Here is a 22,273-nt window from a genome sequence, read left to right on the forward strand (position 1 = left end):
ATTATGATTATAAACACACACACACACATATATATTACCATTATTTATATTACAAGTATAAATACATATATATATATTACCATTATTTATATTACCAGTGTATATATATATATATATATATATATATCACCATTAATTATATTACCAGTATAAATACATTACCATTATTTTTATTACCAGTATATATATATTACCATTATTTGTATTACCAGGATATATATACATATATATTACCATTAATTATATTACCAGTATAAATACATTACCATTATTTATATTACTAGTGTATATATACATATATACGGTATTACCATTATTTAATCCGTGAACACAATGAAATTCAGGATTTGTGAAAGGCGACAGATGGGCTTTAATACTGAAAGGTAGAATGATTGCCAGAAATATAAAAAAAGGTGTAGACTTCTGCTAGGTGTGAAACACCGACGTTTGTTGAAACTGCTTTTCAAAACAAAAAAAAGAGGCGTCTAAAAGAACTGTAAAAAGGTTTAGTTTGCTATTGTGCTTGTACCTGCATTACCGTAGCCAGTGAAGACAGCGGGGTATCTGAGCCACCTACTTCTACTCTCCTGGCATAGAAATCAGATCTGTTCATGATTTAATGAACTGATTAGGTCACAGAGACCTTGAGTTTAGACATCGACTTTGTTTACGTTTGATGACCTTCCAGCTTTTGAAGAGAAGCTTATTATCGTGCCCATCTTCTTCTAATTGAGTTCATAGCTACGTGCATATATATATATATATATATATATATATATATATTCTGCTGTCCCTGCAGCAGCATCAGACTTGCTTTTATAATTTAATGCACATCAGTTCATCTGGCTGATTGCTATTTCAGGCCTGGCAGGGTTGAGTGTAGTTCAGAAGACATTTCTGTGTCTCGGTGGATTATTTGTGATGTCTCAGTCTCCTCTGACACCTCTTACTGTCACTCTCACAACTACTTGCTACTTTAACACTAAGCGCTGAGACTGTTGAATGACTGAGCCACGTTGTTTGCTCAGTGCGAGGAACCCATCCTAACCTGTCATTCCATGTTATCAATGCTTATTAATGCGCATCTTTCCAAACGGTGTACACCTGTTCAATTCATACACTAATGTTCTTTTAATAATAACATCACACGTCAAAATATTGTGCGCATTGGCCTTGAGAACAATTGCTGGAGGTAGCAAGTTGGGGCTATGATCTCATTTCCTTAAGTCCTCTTCCTTGATGATTGATATATACGTTTGCACTCTCTGTTCTGTTTCTATTATGTGTTTGTACTTTTTCTTATAAAAGGTAATCTTAGCTATTATTCTCCAGCCATCATTGATCATCTCGATTTTCCAGTGTGTACATTATGTCTCTAGTTATTTATTTCAATGGGCAGTCCAACTGAATATGATAACTCCTCATAAATTAGGTAATAGTGTTTTTATTGATTTTATAATAGCTAAACTGTTATTTTTAAGTAATATTTCATTATTCAAAGCATTATAAGCACATCCCTTTTCTTCTTGTGTCTAGCAGTGGACGGTTTAGGTCTTGTGTCTTTATAAACCTGTTCTCTTGATGCTAAGCAATGAATGATGCATTTAGGATAAGCTTTTTTTTTTATACAACATATACCTATGGTCTTGTATGCGGCCCTTACTGCATTATATATGCGAACCCATCACCAATCATAAAGTGAATGTGCGCTTTAAACAGATTATTCATGGGTTAAAAAAAATGTAAAACATTCTCAAGTTAATTGGATTTTATTTGGAAGTATTAGAAAATATTTCTAGTAAAGCTAGCTGTATATTGCTGTAGGGTGACATTTCTAGATATATATATATATTGTAATTTTACAATTACAACACGTTTTCAACCTCTGTGTTATATTGAGTTGAAATCATACAATTGCACTACATTTAACATCTCTTTGTACGACACAGACGCAAGTATTCTTTCTTTCTATACGATCTTTGATTCCAGAATGCGATCAATATCTTGATAATGCTTGGCAAAAAAAATATATAACATGCACAGTAAGTGCTAAATAATGAAGAGAGTGCGTTGTGCTGAATGCGATTTATTTATTTATTTTTTGTTCTATTCTTTATCTTTCACTTAAGAAATGCCTGGAGTGCGGAGAAGATTACTGTTCTGCGTGCTTTGCCAAAATTCACCAGAAGGGGGCATTGAAGCTTCATAGATCTACTCCTATTCAGGTACCATCTTTTTTTTCCGTAGGATTACTCGTTCCGAACAGAAATGCGTTTTAACCTATTTTCAAAGGAGCGCATTACAAGTATGAGATTCTGTCTCACGTTAAACTTTATTTTATTGTTACCGTAGAGTGATAATATAATATGTGCGTTTATTTCAAACCCAAATTTCCCCCATTCTGACAATTTATTGATTGCATGTGCAAATTGTAATCTTGAGTTATCCATGTTTACAATTACCATGATTCGCCCAAGAATGTTCCTCCCAGCATCATGCTATCCCCGTAACCTAAATATGTCTCCTAGACCTGAATTTATGTAACCTTGATGTAATTTACCTGGCATTCGTCCGTTTTCATTTATTTGTACGTGGATGAGTAATTTGCCGGCTTACAAGCTGTCGTATTTCCATAAATAGCCGCTGTAAGCAAGATTGCCGTATCATGTGATACATAGACGCAGAAAAGCTCTTTCGTGAAACAGTATTTTACCGGCATACCTGTAGTTTAGAAATATAAATTGTCAGCGTGTGCATTAATCCTGCCTCTTCCAGGGCCCTTTGCAGCTTTGATCGTATCATTTTAATTGACAGATAGCAAATCGGTAATATGATTCATAATTATAGTGTAAGAACTACAATGTACTACCAGTTCATTTTCTGTTTTTACCGTTACCAGACTTATATCCTTCCGGCTCTTGCTAATTACAGCTACTGTCATGTTCAGTGACCTAGGGAAAGCTGAGGATAATAGGTGTTGTAATTATAATTAAACAAAGGAGAAATCATTAAAAAATATAATAATCAGTAAAGCAATGATTAGTGATATCTTGACAAACAGCGGTAGACAACTTAATCCCTAAAGTGTCAAGACCACTGTTTCAAGATGATCTACTTTGTGGTTTTGTGATATTCTGTGCTTTTTATTAACTAGACCCTTTGCCTCAGTGGCCACATAAAACAGACAGTTTTTTGTTTTTGCTTCCATTCCAGAAATATGTCACAAAATGAAACTCCCTAATTTCTGTCAGTTCTATATATATATATATATATATATATATATATATATATATATATATATATATATATATATATATATATATATATATATATATATATATATATATATATATATATATATATATATATATATATATATATATATATATATGAGCTTTAAGACTTAATATGAATGATATATATATATATATATATATATATATATATATATACATCTCATTCATATTAAGTCTTAAAGCTCACTGTTAAATAGACCTCTGCTATTAAAATAATATGGTTTTTAAAACAGAATTACTAGATAAGTGATATTTTTTCAAGGACATTAAAGAATATGCAGTGCAGTTTAGGATTAAACAATGGTTGCTCTGATCACTAGTTATATTCAACCATTTACAATTTGTTTATGCATGAAAAGCCAGTTTGACAGTTTTTTTTTAGCTTAAAAATAGAATAGAATATTACCCTTTGTCACCAGCAATTAAAAGTGGTGAAAAAAAAAGTCTCTAAAATGTATAGCTCGTCACAAATCTCCGAAATAAAAAAGCTAATTGAGGTAGTTTCATCATTAATGATTATACGCGATTGTTTTTCAGAGGTTCACGCATATTTGCTATATAAAACTACAATTAGGCACAGCATCTAACTATAACGTACGGTTATTTACATGGCTAGTAACACAATGGTCTAAGTATAATTCACATTGAGTTACTGCTCACAATACACTCGTTCCAAGAATATAATGAATGCTATGGAGCCCACTAAGCTAGGATGTGAGATATAGAAGTAAAGAGTGCATCTTCTTATAATGAATATGTTTAAAAAAAAAATAGAGTCAATATCATTCTTTTAAAATTGCTCTAATTAAACTAAGAAAAGTTAATCCAAATCGAGTCTTAAAGAAGCTTTGCTGTTAATGTGAAAGCTTAATTCACAGATTTAGCTAAATCCTAAACTGATTCTGGTGGGATGGTAAAACACTCTCGCAGCGTTTTATTTCTGTAGTTGGTGGAGGTATATGACCCAGTTGGAAACAGAACGCCGGTACCAAACCTTACAAAAGTTATTTATATAATGGACAAGAAATTTCCTTCTATTGCTGTCAAGACACCTAATTGGAGAATTGCGGAAAACATGTCTTAATGGGACAATTTATCTAAGACTGTCTGCCTAAGTGAACAACCTTTTAATTCCAATGTTTTATGGAGATGAGTATTTCATCAATCAAGAATTTCCATTCTAAAGGCAGTCTTATAAACTGGTTGTCTTCCCGATCAGTCAGAGTAATGCTTCTTTATTTGTTTTGAAGAACATGTAAACGGCTTTCTCCAGAAACAAGCATAATGAGGTTCTGAACATCGCTGACATTGAATTACACTGTAAAGGAGCAGCCATCTTAAATGTATTTACAGGCCTAGAGCACTTTCTTTTAAGCTAATTAGATCAACAAATAATGTTGAGAATTGGAAACACAGACTTTTAAGAAATGAACGGCATTTTTAAAAATGGATATCTGAAGAGCCTCACTAGCTATAATAAAAGGGAAGAATGGAGTGGAATTAATTAAATAAAATCTTAAGTGGATCACATGTCCCAGATGTACATTCTTCTGGCGGTTATATTAAAATACATGGTATTATATCAGCAAGTAGACTGGTAAAATTAAATTATGGTATTCGTCGGAAAATACGCCCCACTATTCCCCTGATGTTTAAATCCTCAAACTAATGTTCAACCTATAATTAGAGGTTTACTAAACTTAAATGCATCCAAGTGTAAGTGGCTGTCTATAATCGGAATGTCCTGTATTTCAAACAACATGTTAAGTAAATGTCCTACCGGGGCTGGTTCATCGACTACTAGACTGGAGGTGGAAAGACAGTTCCCAACCTAGTCATCAAGGCATACCAATGCTCCAGGTTTTAGGAACCTCCCTAATTAGAATAGAACATGGTACTGCCTGAGCCCTGCCCTGATATGTGCCATACAGTGGGAACCTCTGCACTAAGCAGTAACAGTACATGCATATGAAAACACACTGGTTTCTTAAACATAGTCTTGTTACAACGATATGCATTATCTGACATAACATTTCAAGAAACTGAATGAGCCATCAACATGTGAGTAAGATGGGGAATACTGCACCTGTACAGAAGTGAGTCAAGATGCGATACATAGTTTCAGAGCACTCATATGTTAGAACGTTACTTTGCCTGCTGTTCATATTCTCTCCACTAAATAACTGGAAAACATCTTGATGTTTCTTTCCCCTCTCTAAACAACACAAGCATTACTGTTTATTACATCAACATGGTTCGTCCACATTAACATGCACCAAAATAAAAGGAGTTCTATAGATTGTCAGAGACTCAAATGTAAGTCATCGTTCTTTATTGCTTGGTGTTTCACCAATAAAATTGATTCTTTTGCATGTCCATGACTGATCAGCTGCTCATTGTAAATCTGTTGAAGCAGAAAAAGACTCGAGCTGCCCCACGAAAGCCTCTCTAAATAAGCTGTTTAGGAAAATGGAACATGACGAGATTGAGAAATTTTCTGGTCTGTTTAACGCTGCTTGAACAGTAGCTAAATATGGCTAAAGTTTCATGGATTTTCACAGTTGTCAAAAAAAAAAAACAGGCATAACAAGACCTCACTAGCGGCCCACAATATGTAAAGTGCTGTGGCTACAGGATTTGGTGTTCACAAAGAAGCTAATACAGAGGGCAGGTCCATGCATTGGCAATTTTTATGTACAGTTGTGAAATTTGGAAACTTCATAATCCAGTGACAGTGACACAAAATACATTTTGCAGTCTCATGGACATCATGCTCTTATTCTATGCATAAAATCAGTGTTAGGATATACTGTTATATAGACAGAGATGTTGCACATAATTACAGGTATATTTAATGTTGTCTGCTTACTCTCTTTCCCTGCTGCCATTTTCCATCAATGCCATTTCTTTCCCTCAGCACTGTCCACTCTCAATGCTTCTTCTCTCTTGCCTCCTATGTAGTTAAAATAGATTGTTTTTGAGATTGACGATGAAGGGGGTAGACCTTTTACATGTCCATAGGACTAAAAGTCGTCTCACTTGTATAACGACAGTCCCAAGGAAAAACCCTCTTTCCTTGTAGTATGGGGGTGTGTGTGTGTGTTAGTGTGAGTGTCTGTGTGTCTGGGTATGGTAGTTGGTTTATGTCTTAGTGTCTGTGTGTGTCCAGTTGTGTCAGTGCGTTAATTTGTCTGGGTGAGTATGTGTTATGCTGGGTGTCTGAGTGTTAGTGTGTCGAGGTATGTTAGTGTGTGTCTGCTTATGTGTGTTTGGATATTGTTAAATGGGGACTTCATTAGTATTGACACTAATAATAACCAGTAAATGCTTTTCACACTACACATGCATACCGTGCTAGACAGCCGTTTTAGCTGAACTAGCACAGACTTTACTTTTTTAATTGAACCAGCAACATATGCACAGCTTAATAAAGTATAGTCAAATATGTCAAGATCCAGGGAAGCCTTACATCGTCTTACAATTTAAGCCTAACCTGGACTCCCACTGCCTTTTATACTGTGGTTTCAAAAGATAAATGCACTCTAAGCACTGGAGGAGAATGTTGCTGTAAAAGAGACAATTCGGCACGTCTGCTTGCGGTTTCCTTAAGTACACTTCTTCTGTGCCAATTTGCATATTTTTTAAATAATGAGATAAGTATGGACAATTCAACAAGACATTTAGCATGCATATAAAGTACAGCAAAAGTGAAGTGTCCATTGGAAATATCTCCACAACATACTGGGAGTCAGTGGGTTGCTAATTTCATGCATTTAATGTCAGCAGCTAAATTGTTTAGCTATTCAATTTATGTGTGATATTTCATATTTGCAGTACAGATCTCAAGATGGCAAATTAGATGTTCTTAAAGATTTCAATTTGGCATTTTGCATTAAGGTATCAAAAATAATTATTTGCTAACTTTTTTACAGGCATTTTATTCCCCATCAAGAAAACAATCTGGCAGTGGTGGATTATTGATGCATGGGGAATTCTGTGAAACGGAATCAGCTAAATCATTTTCTGATGCCTTAATGGAATGGAGGAATAACCAAAAGAAACATTCTGTACTGGACACGGAAATGGGCAAGTATCATTTGTGGATTACAGACATAGAGTTTTTGTTACATTTGCACCCCCCCACCCCCCAAAAAAAAATCCTATTTCATGTCATTTTCAGAGGGGGTTAGTTTGCAGGGGAGTGGAATAACTCCTTGACTTTGCTATGAATTATGACCCAGCAGGGTTCTCCTATGAGAAGGGCATAGTTAGCTCAACATTATGCACAGTTTAATTGCTAAGAAGGAATTTAAAGATTTAGCTGTGCATTATACACAGCCAGTGGTAGGAGAAAAGTGTTGCCCTTCCTAACGGATATTTAAATTGGTGAGTTAAAATGTTTTATCTCATTTTAGCTCAACTGAACAACTATCTTCACTAACCTTCAAAGATGGTGCAGACATACTGTGCAGTATGTAAAAATACATTTGCACACGCATAAAAAGCATAATTTATTAGAAAACAAATTAGTAACATTTTCTGCGTTGGTGTCACCATTGACTCTGATCTCTATTTCACTCCTCGCATTCTGTCTGTTTCCAAAAACTGCAGTCTACATCTTAAAAATAATACTAAAAATTCACAACTTCCCAGCACAAAATGCAACTAAAATGAACTTGTCAAAGGACAGATGTCTAGCAATATCAATTTTTTTAATCTGTTCAGGATGTTGGCTCGTACTATTATGTACTAAGGAAAGGTTCCCAGACAACCCTTCGGACAAAAGAGTATGCCCTGTATATTTTGCACCAGAGGGGACATTTCTCTGTTGGTATTTGGGAGATCAGGCTATCTTCGGACAGCAAGGTCAGCGTTGTTGGCTCTGTGCTGACGGCGCTCAGTGAGAACACTTTAATGTTTATGAGTGCTCTTGGGGGAGTTGACACCGCTGCAAACACCGAAGATGCTTGCTGATCGCTCTGTGATCAGCTGCAGTGGCGATCAAAGTACAAGGAGTCAGAAACCTAAGTGAACAAAAATAAAAGGCAAAAAATTAATTTCCCAAACACCCCATACCTCAAACCTTTACTCAACCCAAACGTTTTAAACATTATTTGGAAAAAATGTCAAATTTTTACATTGGGCACGGTAGGTTATGCAACCTTTTCTCTGCTAGTTATAAAACCAGTTACCAAGCTGTGAAGTGACCATTCAGATGGGGAGGAACAGGTGCATGGATTAACACATAACCATGTCAGCTGGTTATACATTAATGTGAGTGTAAGCTTTTTATTACAAAACATAAACATTACCATAAAATGTTAACAGAATATAGAACATATAGGCAGTTGTTTATACTCTGTTTATTACTTCGATCTGTCATAGAAGTAGTCGATGCAGTCCTTGTAGGTAAAGCACTCTGATGTACCTGTTTGCAACTCACGATAACTGCTTTGTGCCTTCACTTCCTGATTTGCATTTAGAGATGCACAGCTCGATACAGCCGCAGTGTCTACAAGGTGTTACAGGAAGGTCAAGGGCAGATTCACCATGCCTAAAATGTATAGTTATAGACACGACCCATTGGCCAGTTCTTCATTTATCTACAAAAAAAAAACATTTTAAGCTGTTCCCCCAAGATACAATTCTATCTCGAAAAAGGTAATCTTCTGGGCTGCTCAGCGCCGCACTCTCGCAGTTCCTCGACTAGGAGTGTCAGCTCGAGCACACCCGCAGGGACGGGTGCCTGGGACCCGCAGCGCATCTCCAAAATACATGGAAGCAGCACAAAAACACAGGTCCCGTACCCAGTATCTAAGTGGAATGAAATATATTTCTTAAATAAAGTGCCAAAGAATCCAGACAGTGCTTAACGTGCTTCGCGTTAAACTTAGCGCTTACTCATAAGCGCCCAAAACGTGTTAAGCAATTAGTCCGTCTGGATTCTTTGGCACTTCATGAAATAAATATATTTCATACTAATTACATTCGGAGTGCAGGACCTGTGGTTTTTCTTTCTACAATTTTAAGTATATGCCAGACTGAACATCCTTAAGCCTACTAATCCATGCCACAAAACATTGAGCAATAACAATTGCACTCAATAACCCTGCCTCGGAGTGAACATACCTGCCGTGAGACCGGTTGGGTTCTTGGCTTTTCTCGGGCCTCTGTATTGCTAGCACAATTAGTTTTGTTCATCATCACTCTATGTGATTTCACTTCATCTACATCAGCCCACTGAGGAGCCACTAAGTAATCATTACTCTGTTTAATCCGTATACCATAAACATCTAACATTTCTTTGCAATTCAGATGATTGTTCCTCATCAAAGGTTTGAACATTAGCATTTTGCATGTATTTTCTTGCTAATTACAGATTTTACATATTCTGTTAGACGGAATGTGTTATTGCTTTATATTTTAACTAGATCTGATTTTGAGGGGTGATCACTATGAGCAAGCTTTTTCTTCTGCATATTACAAGAACCAAATATTCTTGCTTTTTGAAGTAAAATATTATATTGGTAGGAGAGAAATGTGTATATGATAAATACCAACATGGATCAACTGACTCCAGTAAAAGTATTCAAAGGCATGCCATTTTGTGGTTATTGGCATGAGCATGACTGGGAAATCTCTGGGTTTGACCTGGAGCCTACGGGTGAAGCGCTGCTTCCCCGGGTTCTTGGGCCACTTCTCTTTCATTAGATTGGTGAGCAGTGTTTAGTAAGACACTCCCTCGTCCACTCTCCTTGGCTCTCCTTCATACTGTTTGGGGCTAGCCCAGTCCCAATGCAAAGTTGGTCCTGCCCCTTTGGGTGGCAACCTCTCCCCTCACATGGCCCCACCCCCATGTCTTATTAGCCCTACCCCCTTACAAAGCCACTCCTCCAGAAAAAGGGGAGACCTCTGGATAGCCTGTCCTGGGAAGTTATGTTCCAGGTATGAAGTCCCACATATGTACAAAAAACAAGAGTAAATTACTTGCTGGCCTTGGTTACCAGAGCAACAGAACCAGTGGTTTAAAACAAAATCCTGGGCTTCCCTGAAAGCGGTCTTCTTCCTACTCTGTATTGGGTAAAAAAATGCTATTTTGCTTAAAATATGAGCCAGTGGTAAGTTAACAAACACGTTGAATATAGTCGGTAAGAAAAAAATACACAATTATAGATCTCCTTAGCAGCAGATTAATGTCAATTTCGAGTGACCCACTTCTGTTCCAAGAAGCCTTGAGGCCTCCCCCTGCAGTATCTGTCTGTTTTAGAAAGATATTTGCTTCTAAACCGTATGATATTTTTGGAAATACTTACTTTTTTTAAAGCAATTGTGTATCTTTTGGCTACATGAATAGACATAAAAGAAAAGTCCCTGGGTGGATTGTTTAGAGGAAGACTCTTGAACTTGAAGCAGCCTGTAGGAGGAAAGGGCTCTTTGCAGAAAGATATCAAGGAAAGTGCATGAACGCTGCCTGTGTTGGTGGCTCCATTAAGATTACGTTGACTGTGGCATAGAAATGCTTCTTCTAGTCAGCGAAAAACAGGGTTTTTCAAATGTTTCAGAATAATGATTTAACAGTTTGTGTTTTAATAACCGTTTTCATGTAATGGGTAGAAATACTTATTCTCTTTAAAAAGTAGTTAGTATACAGTAATAATAATAATATACAGTTTCCATAAAATGACAAAAATAAGAACTGGACAAATGCTACAAGCCAAGTCTTGGGAACGGATCGCCTCTTGGGCTTCCACAGTTTACCTTAGACATGACAAGACATTGAGTGCTGGGACATGACATCATATTTTGGTGGTCCGCTGTGAGGACAGTGACAGTGGATGAGGTAGCTGTGGGCGCAGCCCTGGGTCTGGCCTGGGCAGTTTACAGGGTAAATGAGTTCCTCTCCAGGGGTTTAATATTTTCTGATTCATTAATATGCCTTGCTAAACCATAATCCAACATTGGGAATTTCTCTGGAGTTTTTAATAAAAACGGTTTGCACACTAATATATATATATATAAATTTTTTTTTAATTTCCAGTGAAATATTTTTTTGCCTTACTTTATAGATTGCACAGGAAATTCAGAGGCTCAAACAGTCATGACCATAGTTAAAAAGCCCTTTGAAGTGGAATTTAAAGAAGATGGACTCAACTACCTGGAGAAGCTGATGCTTAAAAAACACAGACGGTAAATGAATAAAGAGATGGCTAAAATGAGCCATTTCCGTGCTTGGTCTATCACAATTTTGTGATAACATTAGTGTTTCAAAGGTGCACCTTGTTATTGGTTTGAATAGTTTAAACTAAAATACTGTTAACATAGAGAGTACATCTGGCGGAGTACCCACAATCTTGAGGTTTTTACCGAGTGGCAAGAGTTCTTGGTGAATAAAATGAAGAGCATTACTTTGACGTGAGCCCAAACAAATAGAAGCCAGATATAATCATTTTTAATGAACCTAAGCCATGTTTGCTTATAACTGTAGCATTTAAGTTATTCAGTTGCTGTTATCTGTTAATACCTAAGGACTCGGCTGTCCGGTCCTACCTTAGAACCACATTTTTTATTTTTTTACCATATATTATATATATATATATTTTTTTTTTTTCCTGTTGTAACAGCTCTTTGTCTACATAAACTGTGTTTAGGTAGTGGTATTGGGTTTTTCATTTAAGTGTCTCATTTTATAATTTTTTCTGATGATGAAAGTATAGTGATATATGTGTAACAATCATCTAGAAAGCACACTAATAAAATAGTAATTGGGGCAGGATAGCGATTACAATAGGGAAACTAGGGAGCAGTAGGTCATGCATTTCATTACTTTTAAGCCTTTTGATGGCAGCTAAATTAGCAATTACCTCCCAGGAAGAGTTAAATCTAACATATGCAATAATGATGTCAGCCTTCCTTTTAAAGCTGTCCTCTCCTTTTATATAAACTTTATAATGACTTTATGAAAGATTTTTTTACTGCATTTGCAAATACTTATTGTGGAGTTTGTTTTTTTACATCTAGTTATGTTTTATTATAGCTTGGTGTAGAATGCAAAAACATCTGTTTCTATCCCCATTTGTCTGTGTAGTCATAAAAGTGTTTTGTGTTTTTTTGCAGAACTCCCGTTAATCATTTTGCCAGTAAGCCATTAGATAAATGCAGATATTCTAGTACCTCAGTATCAGACCATGAACTGAATGATTTTGACGGCTTGACAGGTTAGTATGTCTTTTACTGCTTTATAATAGACATTTTTCAAACGCATGGATGAATAGTTATGCCGTTGCACTAATGATTCACCTGGCTGTTATTCTTTAAAGCCGAAGAAGTGGAAGAACACGAGCAATACGTAGCTTTGTTTAAGCCAGAGAAGGATGCCCCAGACATGGTGACATACGAACCAGCTCTAGAGATCATGGAAATTGACGAGGTAACGTGGAATGGGTCCATGACTTACTTGGAGGATGTTGACTTTGCTTTTATTAACCAGAACCTTGTGCCCAATCTAGTTATGTTACAGCATAGTTAATTACAATTTAATTCCTGAAATGCAAATTACACCCCAGGCCTCGGATGATTCTTTTGTATCTTTTCATGTAAAGTGATGCATTCGTACAAACATATGTTAGAGGCTATATCAACCATCTTTAGCAATGCTTGCGCAAGAACTTGGATGAGCAAGAGTCACCCTGGGAATACAGTTATTGTTAACGTTACTAGGAAAGCGTCAATGCAGACTTATGGTTTCTACAAAGGAGACAAAATTAAAACACGAGATGAAATTTGGTAGGGAGAAGATCTCTGCAAACTGTAACTACCCTCATAGAAACATTTAATTTGGTGGCAGATAAGGACTATTTAGCCCATCTAGTCTGCATTGAGACCTCAACCAGTCCTTGGCCTTGTCTTAAATTTTAGATATTTTTATGCCTATCTCATACATGTTTAAATTTCCTCATTGCATTAGCCTCTACCGTTTCTGTTGGAGGCTGTTCTATTTATCTACCACCCTCTCAGTGAAAGTAAAGCTTCCTTATACTACATCGAAGCCTTTGACACTTTAGATTTAAAGTATGGCCTCTTGTTTTCACTTATCCTCCTTTGAAAGAACTTTCCCCCTGTACTAAAACTATTTATACTTCATTGAAACCAGACATTGCTTGGCCAATTCACTTCTGCTTGTTACCATTATTGATATTAATTATTGCATCCGCACACAATTAGAATCTCCATTTATATGCCAGTTAACAATCAATGGAGCCCAAGAAATCTTACTTATGATTCCTCAAAAATATTGGGTGTCATTTAGAAGAAGATGCTATATCTTACAACCTATTACTTATTAATATTGTTTATGGTTTGTTGTGTGAGTGTTTGTGATCAACAGTTGAGCTATTGATGCTTAGAAGTTGGTGGTTCCTCTAAATTGGGGTACCCAACCAATAATAGGGGTATGAAAAACTTCCTATAGTTTGTGGTGATGAGAACCACTTGGCCACTTTAATCAGCATCTTCAACAATGAAGATAAATTGAGCAGTGGTGGAGGACATACCAGTGTGAAAGAAACATGTCAAAATCAATATGTCCGCCTTTGTATATATTTACTTTTTATTAAAGCAGCAAAATAATAGAAATATGGTATGGATGGATGATAAACTATACTTAATGACCTTTACAGTATGCAGGCTGAACCTTTTACATGATGCGTTCATGTGAACATTACGTTAAATTATTCTAACATTACTAATCATTTTGTTGCAGGTAGCTTTGCTTTAACCCAACAAGTTCTAGATTTGCAAAAGCTATTTTTCGAGTTGCAGAGATTAAGATTATTCTCAATAATTGCTCTGTTCATTAACATTTTGTAGCACATGTTCTAACGTTTTTGTAGGAGAAAAAAAAGAAAAGATGCAGAGAAATATCACAGACAAGCCAAGCACTTACTGAATATTTGGCATTTAATAAGGTTCCCTGCTAATTTGGTTAAGATGTGCTCAGATCTTTCTGTAATACATGAGTAAAGTTTAACTTTAAATGGGTCAGTTACCTTAGATATAAATACATGACTGATCAAGCATAATTCTTAAATGTACTTTCTGGAACTGCTGTTGCTAGGCGGCATTTGATCACTTACTATTAGTTTAAAAAGTGAATATTTTATCCATTCTCTCTCTCTCTACACTCCCTTTGCCCAGTTATATCATATTAGCTTTTGTTCGTGTCTTAAATTAGCTGTTTTTCTCCTGGACTCTTTTCATTTCATGGATAATAAGTCATTATGAAAAATAAGTCATTTTATCCAGATGAAATTGGCACCCAACCTTTTCACACAAGAAATCTAAAATGCACATTATTAATTTACCACTTTCGTATTCCGTGGGGAATTCACACAAATTTGTATTTGTTGCATTGAATGCTGATTACATTTGATGGCAGATAAGAACCTTTTAGCCCATCCAGTCTGTCCATTTACTGATGTTAAAACTTAAACCTTAATCCGTCCTTGGTCTTGTCACAGATAGGCTTTATGTCTGTCTCATCGATGTTTAAATTCTCTTACAGTAACGGTAGAGTTGTACCATTTGGCAAAGTTGAAACCTTTATTGGCTGACGTATAATGGATTGCAAGCTTTCGAGACGATCTCAGCCAATAAGGGGGACATAGAAAGTGACGGCAAATAAGAACCATTTGGCCCATCCAGTCTGCCCAATCTTTACCAAAAGTGCTTTCTGTGTTGACTTCTACCACATCTCCTGTGAGGCTGTGTTACTACCTATATCCACACGTACCACACTCTCTGTAAAATAAAACGTCCTGTTTTTACACATCCCTCTCTCTCTCCTCTCCTCCAAGCTCTAAATATTTCGATTCCTTAGCCTTTCCTGATAAACTTCATCCTGCAAAAACCATTCACCATTTTAGCAGCCCTCCTGTGAACTCTCTGCAGAACATCAATATCCTTCTGAAGAACAGAACAGTACACAATGCTCTATGTGAAGTCTGACCAGAGATCTGTAAAGTGTCATAACTACTTATGTATTAAATCCATATATTTATGTAGGATCCAGAGGAAGACCGTGAAAAACCCAGAAGCTTTTCTGTGTCTGAGAGGAAACGTAATGAAACCATCCAAAACACGTAAGGATTGTTTTTTTCTCATATTAAATACATGCAATAAAAAACGATTATAACGATATATAACGATTCTGTAGTGTATAGCTGTCATCAAAGGAAAATGTGCAAAAACAGGTCATGATTCTCATTTTTTGAAATAGAAGTCTACGGAGAAAAAGTGGCTACTGCTTATTGACTTCTTAACCCCTTCACAACAAGCCTGTACATGTATTGTCATTAATGGGTTTAAGGGCAACCCTTTTAAGGGGTTAAGCTGATACAAGTATTCCTTTTATGATTGGAAATAAAGACTCTACACTGCTATGCTAGAGTAATGAAAATATTATTGAAGACCGTATTTGACAAGGAGAGGGAGAATACTCTCAACAAGACTTCACATCCCTTCCTTTAGAAGACCCATTCATGTCGGCAGGGATTACCTCATCATTCTTTAGTAAGGGATGCATCTGAAAACATAGTTCTGCGTCAGTGTTTAGAATCAGCCTAGATGTAAGGGATGTTTATGAAGCCCTAGGATAATCTGTGTTTGCCTTTCAAATTCTAAAAACCAGACAAATAATTGTGTTTTTCAGAATTAGCAGTAGATGTTTACTGACTGCCGGTCTTAATTTTCATGCCCAGTCAATTCCTGGTACTGTTATGGCATATAGTCTGTAGTAAAGTCATGCAACGCCAGACATAAACATATCCCAAATAACTGAATAACAGTCCTTCTATAGACTTAAAAGAATTAGATAAAAGGTGTGAAACATTAAATCAGCAGAAATCCTATTCAGTTACTTAATAAGGAAAATGGATATAGACATATTGGTCCAAGAGAAGATGGAATCTTTAGTAGGGATGATTTGGTCAACATAGAAGAAAATAGAATTTTTTTTTTAAGTTGGCCCAATAAAAGGTATCCATATTAAATTACTTGTGAGAAATGTCCAGCATTGGATCCAGCCCATTAATAGTATTTTGTCTGCTACTCAGCCACCAAACACTTGTGGAATATGCCCATCGAAGGTGGCAACAGAGATGATTCAGTGAGACAGTGATGCTGTCCTGGGGAACTGAGCTTTAGAGTGATTTATTCATAAAGTAGGATACTATTGATCTCAAGCATATTATTTGTGACTGCATCAAGAAAGATCTGTCTCATAAAGTACATGTTTACAATGAAATAGGCAACACTACGTGACAGATGTGATGATGCAGCTGGGCATACAAGAAGCACTCAGAGGCTCAATCGGAGTAACACTAGCAATCTAAGAGAGACATATACAGCCAAAGACATTAATTGATGACTAGGCATCTTTCAGATCAAATTGATTCGGACACCTACCCAAATTTGATTACTGAATCTTTCCACCAAATTTACGTTGTTTTTAGTTAAAATAAGATATGACAAATACAGCAACTATTTCTTTGTGCAAGAAGGTTATTACTAAAAAGCAAATGTCAAAGATGTTCACCGGATTCATTCAAATGATAGTAGGATAGGAGACCTGTAGTACAGTGTTTCTGTAAGGTGTAAGGTGGCACATTCACCAGCAGAAATAAATATAGTCCGGGCTCAGGGAATCGTGTACTTGAGAAGCAGACCATATAGACGTGTATTCACTTAAGGGAGAGTTGATAGGAAAGTTTGCAGAAGAGTTGTGGTTATACGGTGAATTCTTAACAAAGGTGGAGAGCTATTGCGATGTCGATCCCTTGCGAAGCAGGACAAAACCAGCATAGTAGCCAGTTTACAAGCCCAATGGCAACAATTGGTCAGGAGGACCAATAAGTATTCATGGCAGGCAGGCAGGCAGAATAACTGAGCACTGGCTAGCAGGGAACAGATGTGTTAAATACTATACATACCTGGGAACGCTTCAGGCTTAACCTGGAGTCTCCGGGTAAAGTACTGCGCCATTGACTCTCCGGGTTACAATTCTTTTTCTCTGGGCAGGGGAGCAGTGTTTGTTGTTGTTACCATGCAGTTTTAATATTCCTCATTATCTCTTGTTGCAGCTAGTCCTCTCTTTTAGCTTCTTATTACATAGAGAACTATTCATTTCTTTGCGGGACTACCTGTTCCGAGATATGCCAGTTTTATGTAAGTTAGAGTGTGTGTTATCACGTATGCAGAGCCCCAGGAATCATGCCCATCCAATACGCAGAAGTTAGACACAAGAATTTTAAGCCTCTCTTCCTAAATTTCAGCGCCATTCTGTTTAGTGCCAACAAAATGTATTGCAGTAAAACATTCTCCCTTTTGTAGATATGTCCAATACGTGGAATTAGACTTCCAGCACGGGGTTAACACAACAAAATCTAGTCATGTCAAATGTAATTTGTCCTAGTACTGTTCTTTTAGGTTAACCTGACATGTACTGTAGATTGTTTTAGATTGTCTATCATTTCTTCCTGGGATCGGAAAGGCTCTACAAGTTCCTAGTAGGTTAACCAAGTACCATGGGAAGTTTTCGTGAATGTTGTTAAAGTGCCAATCAGTAGGAATGGAGGTGAGAAAACCAACGCCATAGCAACATTTGAAACTTGAAAAGCTTTTAACCCCAATTTATTTTTTTTTAGCTCACAAAAACTCTTGATCCTACTTCATCCTTACCCTATCATTTGAAAAATACATATTTTGTCCTTTTCCTGTACCCACCAGAAAGAAAATAAACTGGATAAAATGGAAACAGAAGAGTCTGGCCAGGAAAGCGTCCTCCTAAAACAGCCAGTAGACCCGTTAGCTATAGCCTTGACAGTTTTTATAAAGGGCAGTCCCATCAGCCTGCATTTAACATGATTAGCGTGTAGTTATTTGGGTTATTAATCTTGTCAATGTGGTTTAATTAACAATGAAGTAATCTAAAATGTGTTGACAGCTAGGGTGTGTGAACTAATAGCGTTACTGATGCTTTAAGCAGTGCATGTGCCTTTATAAAGTTGTGTTAACTTAGGGATCTTGCATGTGTATTTGAGATCACAGTGTTTGTTTGTTTTGCACATAATTCTGATAAATAGATGAAATAACCAGATTTTGTGATCTGTTGTGCAGCAAGTAACCCCCCCCCAAGAAAATAAGTCTGTCTGCCCAACAATAATAACCAATAAATCACTGCACAACATGTAGACCTGTTGTTAAGCTACTGTCCATGGACAGCTGACTCTGAAAATGTCAAAATTACGTGACACCATAAATATAATGGGTCGTTTTTCAAAGCCCATCGTGAAGAAGCCTTGATCCCACTCTTTGTTGGGTGACCAGGAAGAGGACAGCAGGCCAGAGCAATTCCAGGGCAAAATTCTAAAAGTGGCGTGATCACCATGAAACCAATGGAATGCTTCTGCTAATTATGCCTCGTATCCCTCTTTCTGCATCAAAATATCAAAATATTTCTGCTCTGCCTCAAAATATTATTATATTCTTAAAATGTAAACAACCATCTAAGGCTCATTAGCGCAGAAGACTCCCCTACTATTTGTGTTTATTGTATTCATTTACAGACTATTCAGTTCTTGAAACGTTTTCGTTTACTGTGTATAAAAATAGGCACACGAAGAGCATCACTGACCTCAGTGGAAATTGCATACAAGATTAACTTTCACTGAATACATCAAATTTTAGAAATCGCAAATGTTCAGCTGCAGGCCCGTCATTAGGAAAAGCCATTTATGCTTTAAAATACCCCATAGGCTCCGCTATGCCACATCATTGTTTTAACATTTGCCTCCCTCTAACCTTGTGTATCTAAAATACATTCTCACTCCATTTAAAGATAGAATGGAGTCTAGCACTCATGTGCTCTTTTTTGTTGTTGTTTCGGACTACACTATTATTTGTTAAAAGAAACACGTTTTGGAGTTACATGCTGCCGTTCCTAAGTTCTAAGTGAGGTCACTTAGAAATGTCCTTGTTTTTGAAAGAAAATCCAATTCTGTCCATTAAAATAACATGAAATGGATCGGAAATACAGTGCCGATGTTGTTAATGCTGCAAATGACTATTGTAGCTGGAAACGGCTGATTTTTCATGTAATATCTTCATAGGCTTACAGAGGCCCTTTATCACTCCCATCACTCCTGTATTCCAATGGCACATTGTCTTCACGGATCCATGTTTAAGATTAAAAGGATACTTAATCATTTAAAAACTCTTTTGCAATTATGTTACCGCAGCTAGAAATGTCCTTGTTTTGAATGAAAACAGCTAAGTGACCCCAAACTTTTGAGCGGTAGTGTACATAATATTAATAAAATCATAATAGCAAATGAGCATTAGGATAAATGACAACCCTAAATCTCCCTCTTCTGTGTGAATGGCTTACAGAGGGGCGGTACTAGCTGGATGTGTACTGCTTGAATGAGAGTGGCTAACTGTGAGGGGTGGTGCTAACCCTAGGTAGCATTGGTTAGAAGGGAAGGTAGGCAGGGTGTGGGCTCGGCTAAACCCCACTCCCCTCGCCTGTAGAAAAAGAGCAGTGACCCAGACACCTGGAGAAGCAGAGACTGAGTTTAACCATGAGAGTCCCCAGATATACTAACACACCTGGGGACTTGTGGGCTCCGGCTACCCTTGCAGGATGTGGTCCCAATGATGCTGGGGGACGTTCCCATTGACTTCGCTGGAAACACCTCCATTTAAAGGGGAAATGGGCAGGGAGTTGGGCGTGTCAGGACCCCACTCCCACAACACGGAGGATTTGGGGGTTCATCCAGAGAACCGGAGAAGTGGCCCTCTTCAGGCCAAACCTGGAAAGTTCCCTGGTATGCTAATAAATAAAATAATAACTTCATAAATAATCAGAATGTCTACCACATGCTAGACCTCTTATGTAAATCACTTTCTTGAACAACAAGATGTGCTTTGTTGACAGTTTAACAAGACTGCTTTTATGATAATGTGTATGGAAGGGATCGGAGACAAGCGCATGCGATACTGAAGACAGAAAAACACATTGTACTGTAATTATTTTCTAGTATACACATTGCAGAGGGTTCTTTAAAATGTTTGTTTACTGCTTGGAACATATGTCATTTTCCTATTAAAGGTGCAAGGTGCTTCGCTCTGATTCTTCACGCTTTCAGACCAATATATTTAATGATATCTTACCTGATGTCAGAGTGCCATGGTTTAGCCTGCTCTAAATTTCATTCCCTTCTGCTGTATAGATTGTCTGTCAAAGTAATTGGAATGCATTAGATGAGCCGAGTTCCCGTCTAAGGTCATACAAAATGAAGCCTATCATTCCCACGGCGCTAGCAGCTTAATTTAAATATGCAAAATTTTCTACCAGCAAAACAAATACATTACTCTAATGTTAACATTATGTCTTCAGGTTGTTTAAACCTTTGGCAGCTTTCGAACGTGTAACAATAGCTAAGCTTACCTTGTGTGCTCTTTGAATGTGAACTTTTCTAATGCTGTCCTTTATGTAATTTATGATAAGCAGAGGAAAACCGCTATTTGCCAGAAAAATCTTGGAAAAAGTGTCCTTTGCTTGTGTATGTTAATGTTAAGTACACTAAGGACTAAACAAAGTATGGCGCAAGAATACCTGCGCAGCTGAGGCTTCCAAATGCCAATGTAGGACCCCTCAAATGCCCCCTGCCCCGGATCAATCGGGACAGTTGGGAGATATGGCTCCAAAACTGAATGTGTTGCTAATCAAATGATGAAAACTGGCAGTTTGTTTTAACCCCATTAAGGACAATGGGTTGTCCTTAAACCCATTAAAAACAATGCATTGTGACATTAAGGGGTTAACACAGTTTTTGAGATATTTGTATAATGTGTAATAAAAGATTTCAGTCTCTTGGGAAACTACCCTGAACCTCACCCTGCCTCCTGATTTTACTTTTTATGTCTTAACAAGCTTTTAGGTGGACTACAATTCCAATAAACCCTCAAATACAGGGATATGGAATGGATGTCATAACCAAGAAAATACATATTTTATATCTAAATGGGGAGGGGGGGTATAATTATCTCTAAACTATGTCAAACCTCTTTCACTCATTGGTTTAAATAGAAAAAGGTTCCTTCAATAATAATAGAGTATTCCGTAGGGAGAAGATGGTAAAAGACATCTTATCGTCTGTTGACAGCAAAAAGGGCATGTGATAAAAACACGCAGAAGCAGGGATGACGAAAGCTCTATATTTGCATACATATTGGTATATTCTATCAGGGGTGGACAGCAAAAGGTGCATTAACCACACTTTTGATGGAACAAGTTTTCTGAACGTCATAAACTGTCTCAAAGAGGGTTTTGTAACGCAAATGACTGTGATTCAGTGTTAATATCATCTTCCATGTACACTATTCCCTCCAGGTCTCCGTACCAGATTTATGGCTATTTATAGTTTAATGAAAACATTTTTCATTTAATAGTTGGGGCGAAGGCGTTCTAAAGCTTCTGATCTAATGCCTTTTGTTAGCATTCAGTAAATAGGCAGAATATGAAAGATTCTTTACAAAAAAAAATACTGTTTTTCTAAATGCACATTTTTTCAGGTTTGCTGCCAAAGAACTACATGCATTCATTCACATGTGATAATTTAGCCCGAGGAATATTGTTGGGTTTCTGAATAAATAGATTCCTTAAACAGTTGGTTGAGGGCATTTTTTAATGAAGTCGTGCATACTGGAACTGCTATTGGACCCATGGACAAGTCAGTTTAATGTCTTAAAAAAAAACCATATTCTTGCTATTTCCCCTTGGAAGAAAATATGTAGCAGCACACAGAAGTGTTATGTATAAAAAGTCATTCAATTGCAATATTTGAAGAAAAAAATGGGCTCCTCACCATAGCAACCAATTAAATGGTCCAGAGAGCAGAAACATTCCACTGGTAGATTTG

The 22,273-nt window shown here is 36.9% G+C and overlaps 1 protein-coding gene across 1 annotated transcript in view; it reads left to right on the forward strand.

The window, feature by feature from the left end:
* Positions 1-22,273, forward strand: part of ZBBX (zinc finger B-box domain containing) — a 57,683-nt gene that overhangs the window by 15,202 nt on the left and 20,208 nt on the right. The window contains exons 7-13 of the mRNA XM_053460387.1: positions 2,130-2,225; positions 7,229-7,386; positions 7,712-7,767; positions 11,363-11,483; positions 12,411-12,511; positions 12,614-12,723; positions 15,357-15,433. Coding sequence (XP_053316362.1) covers positions 2,130-2,225; positions 7,229-7,386; positions 7,712-7,767; positions 11,363-11,483; positions 12,411-12,511; positions 12,614-12,723; positions 15,357-15,433 — 719 coding nt within the window. The remainder of the gene's footprint in view (positions 1-2,129; positions 2,226-7,228; positions 7,387-7,711; positions 7,768-11,362; positions 11,484-12,410; positions 12,512-12,613; positions 12,724-15,356; positions 15,434-22,273) is intronic.

The sequence above is a fragment of the Spea bombifrons genome, chromosome 3 (genome assembly GCF_027358695.1).
Source record: "Spea bombifrons isolate aSpeBom1 chromosome 3, aSpeBom1.2.pri, whole genome shotgun sequence".
In the NCBI taxonomy this organism is placed as follows: Eukaryota; Metazoa; Chordata; class Amphibia; order Anura; family Pelobatidae; genus Spea; species Spea bombifrons.